At 36.8% G+C, this 19,205-nt stretch overlaps 1 protein-coding gene across 3 annotated transcripts in view; it reads right to left on the bottom strand.

Annotated features, from left to right (window-relative positions):
* Positions 1-5,357: 5,357 nt before the first annotated feature.
* Positions 5,358-19,205, bottom strand: part of KIDINS220 (kinase D interacting substrate 220) — a 139,668-nt gene continuing 125,820 nt past the window's right edge. For 2 of the 3 annotated variants that reach the window (XM_023728285.1, XM_023728286.1), the window contains exons 26-29: positions 18,734-18,865; positions 15,617-15,715; positions 14,847-15,083; positions 9,135-12,229 (exon numbers count right to left, since the gene is read on the bottom strand). In XM_023728285.1, the coding sequence (XP_023584053.1) occupies positions 10,967-12,229; positions 14,847-15,083; positions 15,617-15,715; positions 18,734-18,865 (1,731 nt within the window). In that variant the 3' untranslated portion in view covers positions 9,135-10,966. Of the gene's footprint in view, positions 6,387-7,360; positions 7,422-9,134; positions 12,230-14,846; positions 15,084-15,616; positions 15,716-18,733; positions 18,866-19,205 lie in introns of those variants that run through there. The other variant, XM_023728287.1, reaches the window with a different exon arrangement.

The raw sequence follows: 19,205 nt of genomic DNA, 5'->3' as shown, positions 1-19,205 counted from the left end.
TCCTAGAACGCCAGCCCTGCACTTAGTCCTTTTTGCTTAGTAGGATTGTGTCCTCTGTTTTCTAACACACTGAGCATACTTTCCTCATTTATGCATCACTATTAATAGGGAAGATTTTTATTTAAAAAAATTTATGAGGTAGAACAGCTAAGATAGTATAAACCTTAATAACTTAATTTTTTAATCATAAAAGATATATAATTATAATATTTAGAACAGTGTTTTTAATGGCCAACTCCAAAGTTTAAAAAAAAAAAGGTTTTGTAGCTTTTACACATAATTTCTGGAATCATAATTTTCTAATGCAATTTACAACCAAATTTATACTATTTAGAACATCTAAATAAGACAGAATCAACAGGTTTGAGTTATATTTGAAGTAATAACAACTTTCTAACTTCCAACTGATAAAACCTCAATATCTTTAATTTAAAAGCAAATTAATCTTGTAAAAAAGAGATTAAAAATAACATAATTGGAAAGCATTAAAGAAATACTTCCATAAACCCGGGATATGAAATTTTTGACATGCCATTTGTGTAAACTTGCTAACCCTAAAACTACGTATTAATAAAAAATATTTTTGCTGAAACATCTGCATTAAATTCAATTTTGATGTCTTATCAAACTGTCAGAAACACAAGGAAATGCAATGCTATATTTCCAGAGCAACTTCAAATCACCCATAATACATGCATGTGACATTTTTAATATTTTGTTATAAGAATGTGTTCTCATTTGGAAAAATGTGTATTTTAAAACAATTTTATAAAGATCAACCCTTTTTCAATAATAGTTTTCCTATAACAAATGCAAATGTCTTATTGAAAAATAAATTTCTTATGTCAAAGTACTGAGCATTTTAGACATACTGGGACTTTTTTTTAAGTATGTTTTCTGAAAAATGAGTATAGTGCAGTTCCAGATGCGTAGTTATACTTGCTTACTCACATCCAGTATCGTAAGTAATGAGGTTAGGTGTCTAAAACCAAATAACATTAGCACTCAAGAGGTTTCATGACAAAACGCTGGATTCTGCTAGCCGGAAAATGATCCAAATGAAGCAGATAAAATGAAGTTAAAAGTAGGGTGAGAATAAACCATTTTATGTAGCACAGAAACATTTGTAGTGCTACTGCTACCTTATGATTTCCTCATCTGTGAACAGAGGGGGTTAGACTAAATGATCATGTTACAATTTTAGTAGACAAAGAAGCACAGGCTGACATTTAAATGGCCATCTGATAAACAGCAGAGCCAGGCCCATAACTAGTCTTATGATTCAGTTCTGTGTTTTTCCAACTACAGTGTATTAACCAATAGCCTCACCAATTCAGTGATGGGTTTCGTCAGATCAGCTATGTGGCAACGTCAAATTCAAACACACACACCCACAGCACCAGTTTCAATGTTTCGAATTGGTTATGTTTCTACCAAAGACAGAATTCAGCGTCGTGATTTGATCAGTTAGGATGGTGCAGCCAGACAGAGGAATTCATCTCGAGATACACAAAGGTTTAAAGTCAAATTTTAAGTCCAGGGTCGCCTACAGACTGGACTCCCTTATCGCTTACCATGAGGCCACAGTGAGCGTGGGAGGGGAAGAGACGGAGGAGGAAGGGGTGCATTTCTATAGGAAACCTGGGCGTCAGCTGCGCATAAAACTCAGTTATGTTTAACACTCTCCACTAACCTTCTCTACAACAGTGAAATATGGAAAACCGAAGCACCAGAGACCCGTGTGGGAGAGAGTGGTGGACACCGGAGGAATTTAAGTAGGGAATGTGGTGTGCAGTGAAAAAATTATCAGATTTGGAATCAGAAAAGGAGGGTTGGTGTTTTTGTTCTGTTTACTAGCTGGGTGACACCGAGGGGCAGAGGGATCTCAAGCTCTCCAATCTTTACTTTCCTCAATAATAAAGGATAATAACAATGTTTTAAGGACAGTTACAAAAATCGAAAGCATTATTAGGTAAAAGTCAACTTTTCTGTGTCGGTCTCCTCATCTGTCAACTAGGGATAATCACAGCACTTAGTATATAGGGCTATTAGGAATTAATGAGTTAATCCATGTAAAGTATTTAGAACAGTAGCTGGCTTATAGTAAGCACTCAATTAGGCAAATAATCATATAAAACTACAATGTCACCAGATCGTAACAATCCACTGTATATACACTATTACTGATACATTTATTTCTTGGCTTTGGTGACTGGTTTGTTGTAAAGGAGAAAAGAGACCAGACTTTGCCTTTTTCTTTTCTTTTGTCTTTACAAGACAATGGCCAGAATCGTTTAAAAAAAAAAAAAAAAAACTCCGCTGCAGTAACAATTTTTAAAATAGGCACATATTAATTACCTATTATCATTTATTAAGCATTAACACTGTTCAATAATAGAATATAAAGGAACATACACATAGTGGAATTTAGGATTGTAATCTAAAACAGAATACTGATAACAACCAACATACAAACGAGCAAGTATATGAAAGCCATTAAGACTATAAATAAAATGAATATATTCAACGGTAGGTACAAACTTTAACGTAGCAGTCTAATCCGTGCAATAATGATGGGATGACAGACACGAGAAAAAAAAAAAGTCAGTAGGTTTTTAACCAAAAAATGAAACGTTGTTCCAAAATAATTAAACAAAGAATCATCTGTTTTGATGTTTTTTAAAAAAAAAATTAAGATTTTTTTTCTCTACAAGCATATTCCACATGACTATAAAGTTTATGAAGAGTTTTACATTTCTAAAACAGATGGCCCTTTGAGGGACCCCAAATCCTATTTTAAAATAAAATAGACAATGGTGGTGATGATGATCATACAGCAAATAAAGCTAAAATTAAAACGTATCTTGGAAAAACAAGAGAATTGGTTCATCTCTAACCCGCTAAAGATCAATAAAGATAAACGTGATATTCAGAGCAGGCATTCTGAAGCTAGACTGCCAGGCTTGAATCCTGGCTCTGCCACTTACAAACTGTGTTGACTTTGGGAAATTACTTAACCTCTCTGTGTCTCAGTTTCATTTTTAAATTGAGGATAATAACTATTTTCTAAAGTTGTGGTGAAGATTAGCTAATACAGGTAGAGGTCTTAGAACACTGTCAGGCACGTGACGTGTTCAATAAATGTAAGCTATTTTTTTTAATAAATGTTGAATGCTTGGGATGAGTTAAGTATAAATCACAACCGCCTATTAATACTGCTAAAGATACAACTTGACATGACCAAGCCATATAATAATACATTTAATTAAATCTACGCAAAACACCATCAATTGTAGGGTGTAGCTTCATTTTAGAAACCATTAAGAAAGAAAAAATTGTTGCCTTTGATTCTGTTAATTATAAGACACATTCCCATTTCAGGTAAGTTAAAGTGAAAGCATGGGCATCTTAGAATCAATGAAATACTGATATGAAAATACTGAAAAGTGGTCAGTAAAGTTAGATTGCAGAATAGCTCATTCAGAAGCAAAACTGCCGATATAAAGTTTTTTACACTGGCTTCTAATGGTGGGAGCTATATTCCTGGGACAGGTTGTGGTTGTTAGGTGCCATCAAGTCGGTTCCGACTCATAGCGACTCTGTAGGACAGAGTAGAACTGCCCCATACGGTTTCCAAGGAGCGGCTGGTGGACTTAAACTGCCAACCTTTTGGTTAGCAGCCGAGCTCTTAACCACTGTGCCACCAGGGCTCCAGGAGTGGTGTTTAACGGAGGGTCTGTTGTCAGGTGCTGTGGAGTCAACGCGTTTGTTGTTGTTTGGTGCCATTGAGTCTGTTTGACTTACAGTAACTCATAGCAACCCATGTAACAGATCAGAACTGCCCCATAGGGTTTCCTAGGCTGTAATCTTTAGGGGAACAGATCACCACGTCTTCTCTCCTGCAGAGCAAACCTTTTGGTTAGCAGCTGAGTGCTTAACCGTTGAGCTCCTTAAAGGAGGGTTTAGCTTCTTGTAAACTACCAGTCCCTGCTCCTGACATGGACGAGGCTATACACTGTAGGTGGGAACCTCTCAGGACCACATCCAGCCGTATCTACAGAGTACAAAGAGAAGCAACCAAAACAAATCTCCCTTGCCACTGTTCCAGGGGGAAAAAGTCTAAAGAACTGGTAGCAACAGAAAGTCTGTAATACAAATGCTGACGTCTCCCTAAAACCCACTCTACATTTCTCAGATGTATGGAAAGAACCAGATGTATGAAAACTACCCTCCCCTAAAACCCTTCTGGGTTAAGGGTTATGATTTTAACACACCGCACTACTGGAATGAAAACTGCATACAAAGTAAAATTTAAGAGAGATGTCGACAAACGACTAATTGCCGCTGAAATTTAAAAGACGAGTCACAATGTTTAATCTGCCACAGATAATCCACGTCAAGTACAGAAGTGGCAAAGACCCCTATGGGCTCACCAAAATCTGTCTGCTTTTCCTCCAGGGCAAATAGTTTAACCTAATTTCCTAACCTCGCTTGCAGTTCAGCATGACCATGTAACTTAGGAAGGCCAATGGGGTGTGGGGGGAGGTGATGTATACATGCTTCTAGGCCTGGCCAGTAAAAACTTCCCATGCATGATCCTCCACTCTCTTCCCCTGTGTATTTGACTGAATGCAGCAGCTGAGGCGGAAGATTCTGAAGTCTGAAAGGGCGGTGGAGCCACAAGATGAAGGAACCTGAGCCCCCAAGTCTGTACGTGAACTTAGGTAACACTGAACTGTTACATGAACAAGCAATAAACTTCAAATGCATTAAGTCAGTGAGATTTGGAGACTGTTGTTACAGTCGTGAGCCTACCTTAACATAATAAAGACATTTTCAAAGAACACACAGTGGCCCACTCACATGTATTCAATATTGAATCCAGTATAACAGGTATTTGAACAAAATTTAGTCACGTGCTTATTCTAGGTCAAATTTATCAGAGTGGTATATGAGCTAGAGAATGCTAGGGAGTGATTAGGGGTTATCAGTGAAATTCATGACTGACATTACAAGGTCGAAAAATTGGGCTACAGATGGGGGAAGCCTACGTGTCAGGTTTTCTGTGATGGTCCTCATTATAATCAGGTATCCTCATCTGGGGCTCAGAGAAAACTTGCTCACCAGAGCTAAATTACACCTGAAAACATTTTCAATATCCTAAAGTAAAACTTAGACTTGAACTATTTTAATGTAATTTGATTGTAGAATTTTATGAATTTATAAGATGGGCACCTCCACAAAGGACTAAATAGAGGGCTTAAAGCACACAAAAACCTGTTACTGTTGAGTCGATTCTGACTCATAATGACCCTGTAAGACAGAGCAGAACTGCCCTAGGGTTTCCAAAGAGCAGCTGGTGGATTTGAACTGCTGACCTTTTGGTTAGCAGCCAAGCTCCTGACCACTGTGCCAGCAGGGCTCCTAAAGTACACAAGAGGATCTTAACATACATCTACGGAGAATGTACAGACTGGCACTTGAGAACGATAAAGCGTATCAAGATGGGCTGCAGACATCCTTCTCTGGGAGTTTTCAACAACGCATGATGTGTCTTGAGAGATTTCAGAGTCAACAACAGAAAAGCTTACAGGGGGCCAGACAGGTAACCAAGCAGATATAAGGTGACAGGGAAGGATGGAACCCGCAAGGAACTATAGCACAAAAGCAGTGTTAACTATGTTCACTAAGTTTAAGACACTAAAGCTATCTGTGAGCGGACTCTGCCTGTTTGGTGCCCCCCGTTTAGATATACGCATTTAGCAAGTATTTGTTAACCAGAATATCTACTGGCTATCTGAAATTTGAGATCTGGTCTAAAAGCGGTCTTGAGGTTCTTTCCCATTCTACTGCTTTAAGTAATGTTTTATGGTGAAATATGATGAGCACACAGATAACGTAAAAAAAGTGAAGGCACAAAAAGAGTGAAAAGAACTTAAGCAGGTGAAGGATGGACAGGGGAAAAAGACAAAGAATTCAAAAAGAAAATTTCTTTAAAAATAAAGACTTTAATTTGCATTAAATATAATATGCAGCCTACAAATTCTCAGAAACATAGCTTAAAAAGTTTAAGTATCAGGAACTATGATAATTTTGAAAATAACAATTCAGCTTTTTATTAGGCATCTGACCAAGGAGATGCTGGAAGACAGGAAATATCAGGTTACCTAGAGCTTATGTGCATGCTTTTTGCTATAGATTTCAGCCCTTATCTAAAATTTCATAACAGGAACACTTCATGAAGGCTAATTTAAATTCTATAACTGCTGAGAACAAAGAAAACTGGTACAGGTGAACACAGCTCTTTTCCCCAATCAGCTGGATGGCAGGATTTCTGAACGACGGTAGGGTCTTCTTTGCCCTCTTAGAGTTGGTGAGGAAGTCAACTGTGAGAAGTTAACCCAAATGTCAGTAGGAAGGAGAAAGCAACACTGCTTGGGTCTATGGGCAGGGTACTAGGATTAGAGCCCTGGTTGCCTTGAAAGAAAATGAGGCAAGTAGGTATAAAATACACATTACAAAGAGAAAACGGTAGTGGATAATTGAGACTGTCTCCATTACTTCAATTTGAATGATATGGAACATAGTTCTATACTGTTTATTTTAAAAGTAAAATTTCACTTATTCAACTGCTTATAGTTCAGTTTGATGTATTACGCTACATTTTGTTAAATCCTGGCAAGGCTAAGAAAGGGCTCCTAATACCTATCACTAGCGTAAATAATACGGCAAAAAGCGTATTTAACCTAAGAATATTAAGGACTTAGGTTTAGTCTTTGTAAACAAACAACTGCTGTTTGATTCAAAGTATTTTGTAGCTTTAAAACAGGAACTCTGCCTTTGTTTGACACCATTATGCAAGGCATGCTTTTGATCATTTGGGTTGGTTTTTGGGTTGGTTTTCACTGACACTGACCTTTAAAGCGTCATCTGACTAAGAGTTTGGAAATAATTTCCCTTCCTTATTCTTATAAATTCTTACTTTCCCAAAGTGGCTCACCATGCTAGAAATTCAGGACAGTGCCTCTCCTGTGGCCACCTAGGTCCCATTCAAAAAGTGTTACTATTCAAAGTTCCAGAAAGCCCTTGTTATGAAACATTTCACCCACAGCACAGACCCGTGTGTGGCTAAACAGGCTCTGATGATGCTGTTGACCACGGCTGTGGCCTTACTAAGAAATTTAATTGAAACGCTTCGACCATGTAGGTGACAGTGGTTAATTTCTAACAATCACTTCATATGTTTCTTACTTAACTTGATTTCTTAAGGTGGTGAGAACATAAATTCTTTAAATGGTGAGAACTGGTCTCAACAGCTGTCTTAAAACTAATTGACTTTGAAAACTAATTTTTCACATACCTTAGTTTAATATGGATGCATCCTCTGAAGAACTATCTATCTCAAAGGCAGCATTTTCTTCCTAGGCATGAAAGGGTTTCCAATTATGTAAGACATCAAGATTTCTTTCTTCTTAATTAGTCTCAACCAAGGATTCTCAACCTTTGCCAAATGATGAGCCATTAGAAGACTATCCAGTGCTGGCTCACTGTTATATATAAATTTCTATTTTTCAATTCATTGGCATAATCATGGCCTACACTTAAAAATCTGAAGTAGGCAAGGCAGGAGGTACCACCATCTGGAAATTAAAAACTGAATCATTTCAGATCATCCACCCAGGTCTGCCTACCCCTTGCCCCAAGCAAATAAGTATCCCACTGGTTTCTTCCCTTTTGCTGTGTTAAAGTCAGTCTAGAAGGGCAAGTGGGGACACAAGAGCCTCGTCTCTGAGTAGTCCAGTGCTTTCCAAAGGAATTAATTGTATAGCACCTGTTATTCCCTTACTACCACTCACCCATTAGGTTAAGGGAAACAGTGTTCTCTAGTTCTCTCTTTTCCTGGTAGTTATATTGATTTATTCAGGCGTTAGCCTGGAATTCAGGGATTTTAAAACTCTGTGATACTTCTAAATAGGCTGAGAATTCCTGGTATAACAAAAAATTATGTGGTCTTAAGACCTTTTAAATTTAGTGTTTTAGCCAGAAGGATTTAATTTTATTTAAAAAAAATTTTTCTAATGGTTAGTAGTTGTAAGTAAAAAAAAAACATGATTACAAGGATATTTTACCGCAGCACTATAACATGCAAATGATCTCAAGAGCTCTCAAGACGAGAATTTTAGCAAGTCAGTTTCTAAAATTATTTGGCTAGGCAATTAAATTATTCTGACCAGTAAATAAAATTCCAGTAAGTACAATATAACAGGAAGACACATTTTTCTGCTAATATTGAAAGTTGGTTTAGTAATGAATGCTTAAATCTTCCCAGAATGTGAGAATTGATACTTAAATATCCAGCCGTGTGAAAGTTACTGCAATTGAGACGTATCAATGGCTTCTTTTCATTTTAGTCTGCAGAAAGGCTGTAATAGGTACCCCTCTATACTGCCAAGGTAGATGGACTTAATATTAAGCTACCAGGCATAGTTTAATATTATGTTACAATAAGAGAACCATCTGGTGCTTAAAGTGAAGGTCAAATGGTTTATAAAATATGGTAAGACTCTAAATGATGCAGAATCGAAGGAAACAGAGTAAGATTAGAGCGCCAATTGTCTTTTCATCCGTTTTTCATCCAGCTTAAGGCAGAGTTTTGCATACATGACAACCAGACAGAACTATGTACATAAGCACATGTAAGATACACACACATATACACAGATTCTAAGGGATGACGGAATGACTCAATAACCCATCCCGTTTGTCAGCTTCTGTATCAGGACGAAAAAGCAGACTCTTCCAAAATGTACATGTAATAATTAAATTGGTATCCTTCCAGGATCTGGTGACCTACTTCTGATAGCTACAGAAATGCAGAGAGTTGTGCTGCTGACACTAGTTCACGGAAGCACCACGCAGGCGTTGGGAATTAAGAGCCAAGTTCTCTCAAGAACACTAGCGGGGCAGCTCAGAACAGTCAGGGTCCTGGCAGCTGGGTAACTGCTACAAAGGTCTTTAACAAACATTAGAGATATGACAAAAAAACAAACTAAAAACAAAACAAAAACACACAATCACTTTTTAATTTTTAATCAAAATTTGAATCATCACTGCAGTGAATAAAAATTCATGAGTCAGAATAGCATGCTACTTTATTGTTTTCTAAATCTATTTGTACACTTAATAATCTAATATGAATTCCACAAACAGTATAATGCATGTACTGCAATGATATTAAACTGCATCTACTCACCTGACAAGGAATAAAATATTGCTTCAGAAATAATTACTAGTTATACAATATTATAAATAAACACGATAAATATGAAAATGTTAACATTTCAATGTATCATGTCAATAACATCCTGCCTTTTTAAAAAATTGGTTAAAACACTTGTTAAAGGTCATGCAAAATAAATACTTTATGAAACTGTTAGGTTACACTTAGACATCAAAGCAACGAAACACAAGAGAGCAACTATTTAGTGCAATAACTGGTCAAGTAAATAATTTATTCAGTATATTAATAAAACTCCATTAAGTGAGAAACATACAAATGTAGCACTAAATTTAGATAATCATACATCTACAACCTCACCACCTAAAATCGTTCTATCTGTGACTTATTGCCAGAATTAATTCTACATAAATAAGCTACATTTAAAAAGACAAAATATTCTCACTGCATGAGAAGAGGGTACACTTCTAATCTACACAATACTTAAGTGTGATCATTCTTTTAACTCTGTTGACAATTAAAGGAACCTATAAAGTCCTACAGTCACACCAGCTGTATATTTTTTTATTCCTGGTTACATTTAACTCTTAAAAAAAAGGTTATGATTTTCTCCCTTATGAGTCTCCTCCAAAACTAATGTGCTGATTTAGGAATAGGTGAAGTAGATAAACTTTGCCTTGGTATAGAAAGTAATGATTTAGTTTTACTTAATTATTTCCTTGAATTGTCATAGACCTCTCTGATGTAATTATTTCCTCACTCACTCATGCCATAAATATTTATTAGTGCTTATTATTATCCATGTCTGACTCTCCAGAGAAAGAATTCATGCTTTTTGAAATCTCATTGCTGGTTTCACTAAAAAAAGCTGGCCACACAATTTGAAAGAGTGGCAGAGCCGACCAGGATGGGTTCTTGGGTACATAAGGATGGTGGTACAAGCCAGGTCTGCGATTCTGAGAGTGTCCGTGTAACATGGAGGTTACTGGCCCCTCTACCAGGTCACTCTCATAGTAGTTCATAATGGCCCCAAGTTACTGGGGATCCACTTCGAGCACTGTTGATTGACTTTCTTTTCAATTTTTTGTACCTTCTTATCAATGTTTAAAGCCCTCTTTAATTATACATTTTTTACTTGAAATTTAAAATCTCTTTGATAAGCAATTTGTCTATTACAGAGAACACTGGTTTCTCAATTTGTAAGTATTTACCTTTAGTCTCTGAGCTACTTCATGATCTGTAAATTCTAACCTAAATAGATTAAAACCCTTAAGAGCGAAATTCGCTTCTGGTTCATCTCACACCATGTCTTCTACACAGCAGGCCCTCAAATATCTGATGAATGAATGTCCTACAAAAAGAATCTCTAGCCTTTTATTTTCTTTGGTAAATTAAGCCCTTTAAATTTAATAAAGTATTTCTGATCTTTTACCAGATCTCATCTCAAAAAATTTTTATAGGGTTATGTGCCAATGAGAGGTGTAATAATAATAGTGAATTTTTAAGTTTCTAATTACAAAGAAGATGGAGGCTGGTTAATGAATCATTTCTTATACTTTCCTCTGCTGTATAATATGTGACTCTCTCTTTCACTAAAGGCCTTATCAATGGTTAATTATCTGTGAATGAAATGCACAAAGATGATGTGCATGGATGGAGCCACTATAAAACTCAGGGAAATTTTGTCATAGGGGTATAAGAATACTATTATACTTTTGTTTGTTTGTCTTAAAGAATGCTTTCTCTTTCTTCTCCAAACCCTGCACTGTCAGAAGAGGCTACTGCACGGAGCTCTGAAGTGTCTTTTGAGAGCCTTGTGTAACTTGAGCGTTGGCTTCGTTTATGTGTCATGCTTTTTAGATTTTCATTCTGAATAACAGTTGGGTTGGAACTGGAACCGGGCCTCAAAATGACTTGAGAAGTATCCCTAATTCCTTCCATTTCATCAAAATTTTGATTGGCTCTATTAGCTGGAGCACTATTATTGTTCAGAGTCATGGTACTAGGTGTTCGATTCAGATTGTAGGCTTTTTGGCACGCTGGCCAGCTTTCCTCAGGGCTGCTGGCTATCAGGCTACATTCGGAAGGGCTTTTCTTGTCTTCTGAACAAATGGACATACGAGCTATAATTGGATCTTGAAGGCCACTCAAGCTATGTGGTATTCCTCGTTTTCCACTGTGGCTATCATCTTCAAGCTCAATGAGATTTGTCTTTTCAAGCTGGGAATCATCAGCCGCCTCGTTGTGAAGAGAGTGATTGGGAGAACTTTCATTGGATCTCACTCCTGAATCTGAGGAATCCTTTTTGTCAAGGAGTGCATCTGATAAATAATCTTTTGCTTTAATGAGGGTTCTAATAGGCTCAGCACCGTGTTCCGGAGATTTTGACACTCTCTCTATCTTTCCTTCAGCTTTTTTATCTTTATCATCTTTGAGCAATGGAGTATTATCTGATTCTTCTGTCCCAGATTCATCTTCGTCACTTGGAAGTTTTTGATAGCGCAGTCCGCCTCCCTTAAGCTTCAAATCTGTCTGGAAGAGACTTGACCTTTCCGAGGACTTCTTGCTCGGAAGAAGTTTACTGCCTGACTGATCAGATTTTTCGTCTTCTTCAGTGATGGGATCCAGGGGTGAGGCCTCGGTAGTGGAAACAGCTGATGATGAATAATCTATAACATCCCCCCTCTTCATTACAAATGGCTTCCTTCCATCATCTTGCTTGGGTTCACTGTCTTTCCCTTTTTCTTGTTCCAGATTAGAATGAATGGAGCCCCCTGATGGGCTCTGACCCATATAATATGTGCTGTGTGGAGAAGACCTGCCACTAATTGTTGTAGAACCTGCACCCCCTTCTAACTGGGACATCTGAGCGATATATTCTCTATAGGCATCTCTATACTCAGCCTGTACCTTATCAGTAAGCTTTGAAATTTCAATACTGGAATCCTGGGAATTGAGACTTGAAAGACTTGGGGTTCTGCGAGTTTGTGACTGTAAAGACAGAAAAAAAAGAATTAAGAATTCAAATAAGCAAAAAAAAAAAAAAGATAATAAGCATCAGTTCAGAAAGCACATATTTACACTAAGAATAAAAAAAAGTCCTCAAAATATCAAGTACTTATAGAAGAATTCGATGTAACACAGTCTAATAAAAGCTATGAACTTATAATTCTACTGTTCCTAGAAAAATTTATAGGAATTGAAATAAGTTTATTGTTAATGTTTAAAAGTATAATTAAAGGTTGTATTAAATAATCTTAGCACTTGTCTTCTTATAATTTCAGACTTTCAATTTTTATTTATTTAAGGCAATGGACACCTCCATTAATAAAATATAAAATTTCCTCTTGGGAGACAGAAGAAGAAAGATAAGGTATATCTCAAAAACAAAATACTCAAGTCTTCAATATATGCTTTAAAGGACCCTTTCTCAAGTTGTATGACAAAGTTTCTGTCAAATTTCAATTCAGGGGAAGACAACGTATTCAAAGAAAATATATTTTTTTAAAGAAAAGAATTCAAAAGGAATAGAGTGTAATAAGATTTATAAAGGATCCAAATGAATAGAAGCGAACTGAGGCCAACAGCTGGGCCCTAGTAAATAGAGAAATGAAATATTTTTAAAAGTTTGATTCCAACATGAAGTTTTAGGATTAGGATTGTTTTAGATCCCAGAAAAGCTACTAAATGAGGGGTAGAAAAGTACAGATTAAGAAAAAGAAGAAGGAAATGGAAGAAAGAGTCCAGGAAGCTTAAGAGACAAAAGAAAACAAAGAAGTAGAAGCAAGGCAAAGTCTTGTATAGGGAGGAAATGTTCTCTCTTCCTTCAGAACGTCCTCTGCAATCTGGCTAAGTGCCATCATTCATCCATCAATGCAGTCATTTTCAAAATGCAGTCTGCGCACCCCTTAAGGTCTCTGAGGCCCCTTTCCAGGGGATCCACGTGGTCAAAGCTATTATTGTAAGAATATGACACCAAACTCGTAGTGGCTGAGTCAATTTCGACTCACAGTGACCTGATAGGAAAGAGTAGAACTGCCCCATACAGTTTCCAAAGAGCAGCTAGTGGATTCAAACTGCTGACCTTCTGGTTAGCAGCCAAACTCTTAACCACTGTGCCACCAGGGCTCCATCATGAGAATTATTTGGTTTTTTTTCACTCTCATCTTCACACAAGTGTACAGTGGCGTTTGCAAGAGGCTACATGATGTGTGATATCACAATAGATTTAATGCAGAAGCGGATATGGGAATCTAGTTGTCTACTAAGTCAGTCATTAAAGACACTTCCAAAACAATACCATTCTTAACTAAATTTTGTTTTGTCTTGGAAAATATAGTTATTTTTCATAAAAATGTTATTTATGTTAACACATAATTTGGTTTATTTTTACACAGATGAATAAATAAATATATTTTTAAATTTCTCAGTTTTTTATTCCAATGCAGTAAATACCTATAGCTACTACACCTTACATGAACAAAGCTCTCTGGTGTCCTCAGTAATTTTAAATAGCGTAAAGGTATGCTGAGATTAAAAAACATTTGAGAACTTCTGCGCTAACGAGAAGGGTCTGAATTTCTGGTCATAGTAGGAAATGCCAAGTAAAGAAAAGCTGAGGAGAGGACTTAATAAATTTGAAAAGGAATCTTAGGGAAAAGAAAGGAACTACCGTTACTGGAACAGACAAAAGGATGAAGTACAGACTTATCTTGTTTTAAAATAAGGGAATTAAAAAATAATAATCAATACTAAATAATAAGCTTATTATTAAGCTCCCCAACGTAAAGAAACTAGGTAGATAGTATGATGAAAAAGACAAATACCAAAAAAAAAAAAAAAATTCTAATTAGGAACCAAACCAAACAAAAACCTCTTGAAAACGTTAGCAGCACCAAGCACTGCTTTTGCTAACTACTGCTCCCTTTTAATATGGAGCTCCTTACTGCTGTCCCCCTTGCTTGTCTTCTTTTTTGTATCCTGCTGTCTTTTTGCTAGTTTACTTTCCTTTTTATTCTTCCCTTACTCCTTCTCATATTTCTCGTACTTTTTTTTGCTATTCCTGCTCTTCACCTGGCCTCCCTCTTCTAGTGAACATCCAGAGAAAGAACTTACCTGTATCTAACATCCAATAAGAAAAAAAAAACAAATATCCATATAAAATGTATTTATGTACTGAAAAACCTAATTATGGTGCTCAAGTTTATGTGGTAAGCTTTCAACTATGGAAGTATTTTAGTCAATGATTAATGAATTGAATTTAATAGGCAAACAGCAAGAGAAAAACTGAATTGTCCTAGCCACCATAATAACTAAAGTAGCCGAGGTCCTATTTATAGGCTGGTTCTCTATGCCATTACCCTATTTTACTGTCTTCACAGTTCTTATCCGTTTCTGAAATAATCTTACTTTTTTCTTTATTTTACTGCCTGTCTCATGGAAGACTGTCTCATGGAAGAACTCCATGAGAACAGGGAGTCCTCCATCTTGATCACTTAGGTACTCACTAACATTTTCTGAAAAACTGCAAAAATGTACCAACAATTTCTCAGTGAATTAACTATTGCCCTTATTCTTCAGTACTATGAAATACGACACTGATAAATACCTGCCAACTTAAATTACTGTGACGTGGGGCACCTTCATCTAGGCCAAGCGTATTCAGTTCTTCAAAGCTGAAGTTCAGTGTGTAGGGAGTTTGACCGGAAAGCTCAGTGTGAGGCAATTCACTGTGTGAAGAACGACGAGCAGGTTCACCATGAGGAACTGGGCCACCACTGTTTTCATTAAGTAAACGTGGGTCTTCAGGGACGACCTGGTTTTCTGCATTTCTCATTTCCAGTACCTAATGAAAGAAAAAATATCATTAATATTCACAATGACAAATCACATTTTAGACGCTTTGGAAATAGTTTAAAAAATAAAACATTATGAAGTTAGTATAATGGAAATGAGAAAGCATACTTCCTGTGAGGGAACTTCTAATGAATTGTTACTATATTTGCCTATCTTGAATTTTAATTAATACTAAAATAAGCAATGGCAATAATCATCATACACATACTATGCTCTAATTTGACCATTGTTATTATTATAGTTAAAAAATTTAGCTTGAGAACAAAATAAAATGCAACTGGAGTGAAAGCTTGGAGAATTCGTGGGAGGCCTCTAAATTTTTGATTGAAATGCCCAAAGGGCAAAGGGTGTCAAGTGCAGCCACATATATTCTCCATAAAACAGGTTCTACATTAGTGTAAAATGCAATTTTAAAACTTTTTTTAAAATATGGAAAAAATACCAGTGTAAACCAGTACTAATTATATTGGCATTGGTTTTATGCAATGTTGTATACGATTTTATAAATATAAAGTATCTTACTGTGCTTCTGAAAAGGTGCCAGTCTCCAAAATTCATATTCATCTCTTTTTTCAGTTCATCAATGTTACACTGAGCTAACACACGGCCATTTATATTTGCCTGAGTAAAAATAAAAATTATAAAGACAAACGAAATGTGAAATAGATCTGAGTTAGTACTGATTAAAAAGTACATTCAAATTTAATTTTAAGAAAGTCAATAGAGACTAGAAAAGAACAGCCTAAAGAAAGGCTATCATCTTATGTAAATAATAAACAAGCTGAATTTGAACAATATAAGCCACCCATACTTTTCCAAGTATCTTAAGCATTCAAGAAACACAAACCACACTTCAGGAGCCAACCCAAGAGCTAATCCTCCCAAGTATTCCCCAAAATTATCTACGCTGTTACGAGCAACTTCAAATTGTTAGTTTTTCTACTCTAATCTTATAAAATATGAACAGCAACGCAAGCTGCTAGAAAGGGAGAAACACTTCTGTCCCCTTAAAGTGTCAGTCACTGACAAAGGCCTAAATGAAGAATGCTCTGACAAACTTCTCTACCAGTGATGTTAGATCACTTCAGTCATTAACTTCCAAGTCTATTAACTTCACAGAAATAATCTTATCACTGTTGGATCTCTATAATTCTAGCTTCCCCCAAGTAAGAAATAACAGAATTTTCTTTATTAATAATAGACAGCATATTGACTTTATGAAATATTAAGACCTAATTTTATTAACTGTGATAAAATTATGCAATAGATAGAATGTTCAGTTTCCAAGTTGATTCTGAAGGAAAAAAGTGTACAGAGCAAACCTGCAATAGAAGCTCAGCTGTAAAATGCCAAGTTTGCTGCACTTACTAAAGACACCAGTTGTTATGATGGACTTCAAAAAGCCAGGGCCGGGAGTAAAGAAGGGAGTGGGACGAGACCACTGCACAGATGCAAGAAAATCACCACAAAGGACTCTCGCTGGAGAGCTCGCTCTTTCCTGTCACTAACCTAGTTGCTTGGAGAGTGAGGTCCGGGCATCAGAAAGGCGGTATTTGACTCTTAAGCAAACAGATCAGCACTAACTAGCTCCATAAGAAAACTGATGTTACCTGAAACCCTTCTGACTCAACATCAGTTAAGACTAGTAAAATTATAACTATTTATGCTCGTAATTCTTTTAAAAACTTCTTTTAGATGTCATTCTTTAAATTATGTAAACATTAAAGGCTTGTTATTAATAATTTTCTACTTTACCATAGTTACTCTGATATAAAAAGCCCGACTTAGTACCTTCCTCACAATGCCAGGCATCACTGTCCAACTGTGTGGTAGCTGTTAGAACTGCAAGAATAAGATCTAGGAGAAAATAAAATTCCTCACACACATGAGCCTTGCAACCTAAACCTATGAGATTTGATCAAAAGTCACATCATTGTAAGTTCTCTAAGACATGAAAATGAGAACGTGGGGGAAAATGAAGCAAGTGTGGTTTACTGTGATAACTACTAAGTCATATAAATAAACATTAAAATCAAAGAAAATGTAACACAAAGGAGAAGGCCCTCAAATGTTCTATGTTCCGCACTAGAAAGATGAGTTATTATTAATCTAAACGTGAAATAAATCCCTTAGAGCTCTGTATTCCTCATTACGGATTTTTTTTTTTTTTTAAACTTATACTAGATCATTTTTAAAAAATAACATTGTAAATAGACAAGTGGTAACTTTGGTGAAGGGTAACACAGTACACAATACTGGGGAAGCCAGCACAGCTTGTACAAGGAAAGGTCACGGAAGCTCCACAGACACTTCCAAACTCCCTGAGGGACTGAATTGCTGGGCGGAGGGCTGTGGGGACCATGGTCTCAGGGAACATCTAGCTCAACTGGCATAACACAGTTTATAAAGACAGTGTTCTACATTCTACCTTGGTGAGTAGTGTCTGGGGTCTTAAAAGCCTGTGAGCAGCCATCTAAGATACTCCACTGGTCTCACCCCTTCAGGAACAAGGGAGAATGAAGAGACCAGGATACAAGGAAAAGATTAGTCCAAAGGACTAATGGATCACAGCTACCAAGGCCTCCACCAGACTGAGTCCAGTACAGCTAGATGGTGCCTGGCTACTACCACTGACTGCTCTGACCAGGATCACAACAGAGGGTCCTGGACAGAACTGGAGAAGGAGGTAGAACAAAATTCTAACACACACACAAAAAAAACAGATTTACTGGACTGACAGAGACTGGAGAAACCCAGAGTATATAGCCCCCGGACACCATTTTAGCTCAGTGGAGAAGTCACTCTCGAGGTTCACCGTTCAGCCGGGGACTGGACAGCCCCATAAAACAAAACGGGACTAATAAGGCACAGCAGTCCAGGGACAAGGACTAGAAGGCAGGAGGGGACAGGAAAGCTGGTGATAGGGAACCCAAGGTTGAGAAGGGACAGTGTTGACATGTCATGGGGTTGTTAACCATTGTCATAGGGCAATATGTGTACTGTTTAATGAGAAACTACTTTGTTCTGTAATCCTTCACCTAAAGTACAAAAAAAAAAGAATTATCTATGTGAGATCAAATTGACAACAGCAACTCAAAAGGTTTGATGGGAAGCCTAAGGGGCAGTGAGCTGAAGATAATGGTGATGGAATACTTTGGGAAAGGACAGTGAGAATAGCAGCACAACTGGAAGAATGTAATCGATGTCACTGAATTGTACGTGTAGAAATTTTTGAAATGGTGTATCTTTGGCTGTGTATATTTTCACCAAAAAAAAAAAAAAAGTCCTCCAAGGTCGAGAAGGGAGAGTGTTGACATGTCGTGGGGTTGTTAACCAATGTCATAAAACAATATGCATACTGACTGTTTAATAAGAAACTATTTGTTCTGTAAACCTTCACCTAAAGTATAATAAAAAAAAATAACATTGTAGTACAGCTACTTTATTTGTTTATAAAATAAAGAATGGATAGTAGTCCAATTTTAGGATACAAAATAGTAAGAATCAGGCTTCCATTTAGAGATTTCCCCTTTCAACAGAGAATCCACCTTAGCGGCTAAAGATCAAGCTCTCTATTATCCAAGCCCTGTCTTCTGCACCCTCAGTCATCTATAGTTAGCATGCAAACGTGTATGTCACCTTTCTGATGGTTGCACAGTACTGAGGCAGCACACTCTGGTCCAGTCCTTCTATTTGTCTTAGTTTCTCACACACTGCATCCACATTCATTGAATTCAGTGATATTAATGGTCCAGAGGCTGGGCCTGACCCCTAGATAAATTTGGAAGAAATACGGGTATGAATGGCATTTAACACCTGATATATGATGACACATGGCAGAGAAAAACTCATGAAGTTATACTATGAAGTACCCTGATTAACAATGCATTTCCAAATTAAAGTAAAAACAACAGATGTCTGTAGTATGGTAAGGAAATACCATTAAAAACATCACCTCACTCTCTTTATAGAACCTAAAAAAACTGTATCTACAGAGGTACCTTTCAATGTAGTAATGAATTACGTGGCCAAACAAGTAGCAAGCACTTTTTGCAGATGTTAGTTCTTCCAGGATGTGGGGCATCACAGAATAAACGTTTGGGATCTGACA

This window comes from Trichechus manatus, unplaced genomic scaffold (genome assembly GCF_000243295.1).
Source record: "Trichechus manatus latirostris isolate Lorelei unplaced genomic scaffold, TriManLat1.0 scaffold00023, whole genome shotgun sequence".
NCBI lineage: Eukaryota > Metazoa > Chordata > Mammalia > Sirenia > Trichechidae > Trichechus > Trichechus manatus.
The sequence above is the reverse complement of the archived record's forward strand: the minus strand, read 5'-3'. Positions and strand labels throughout refer to the sequence as shown.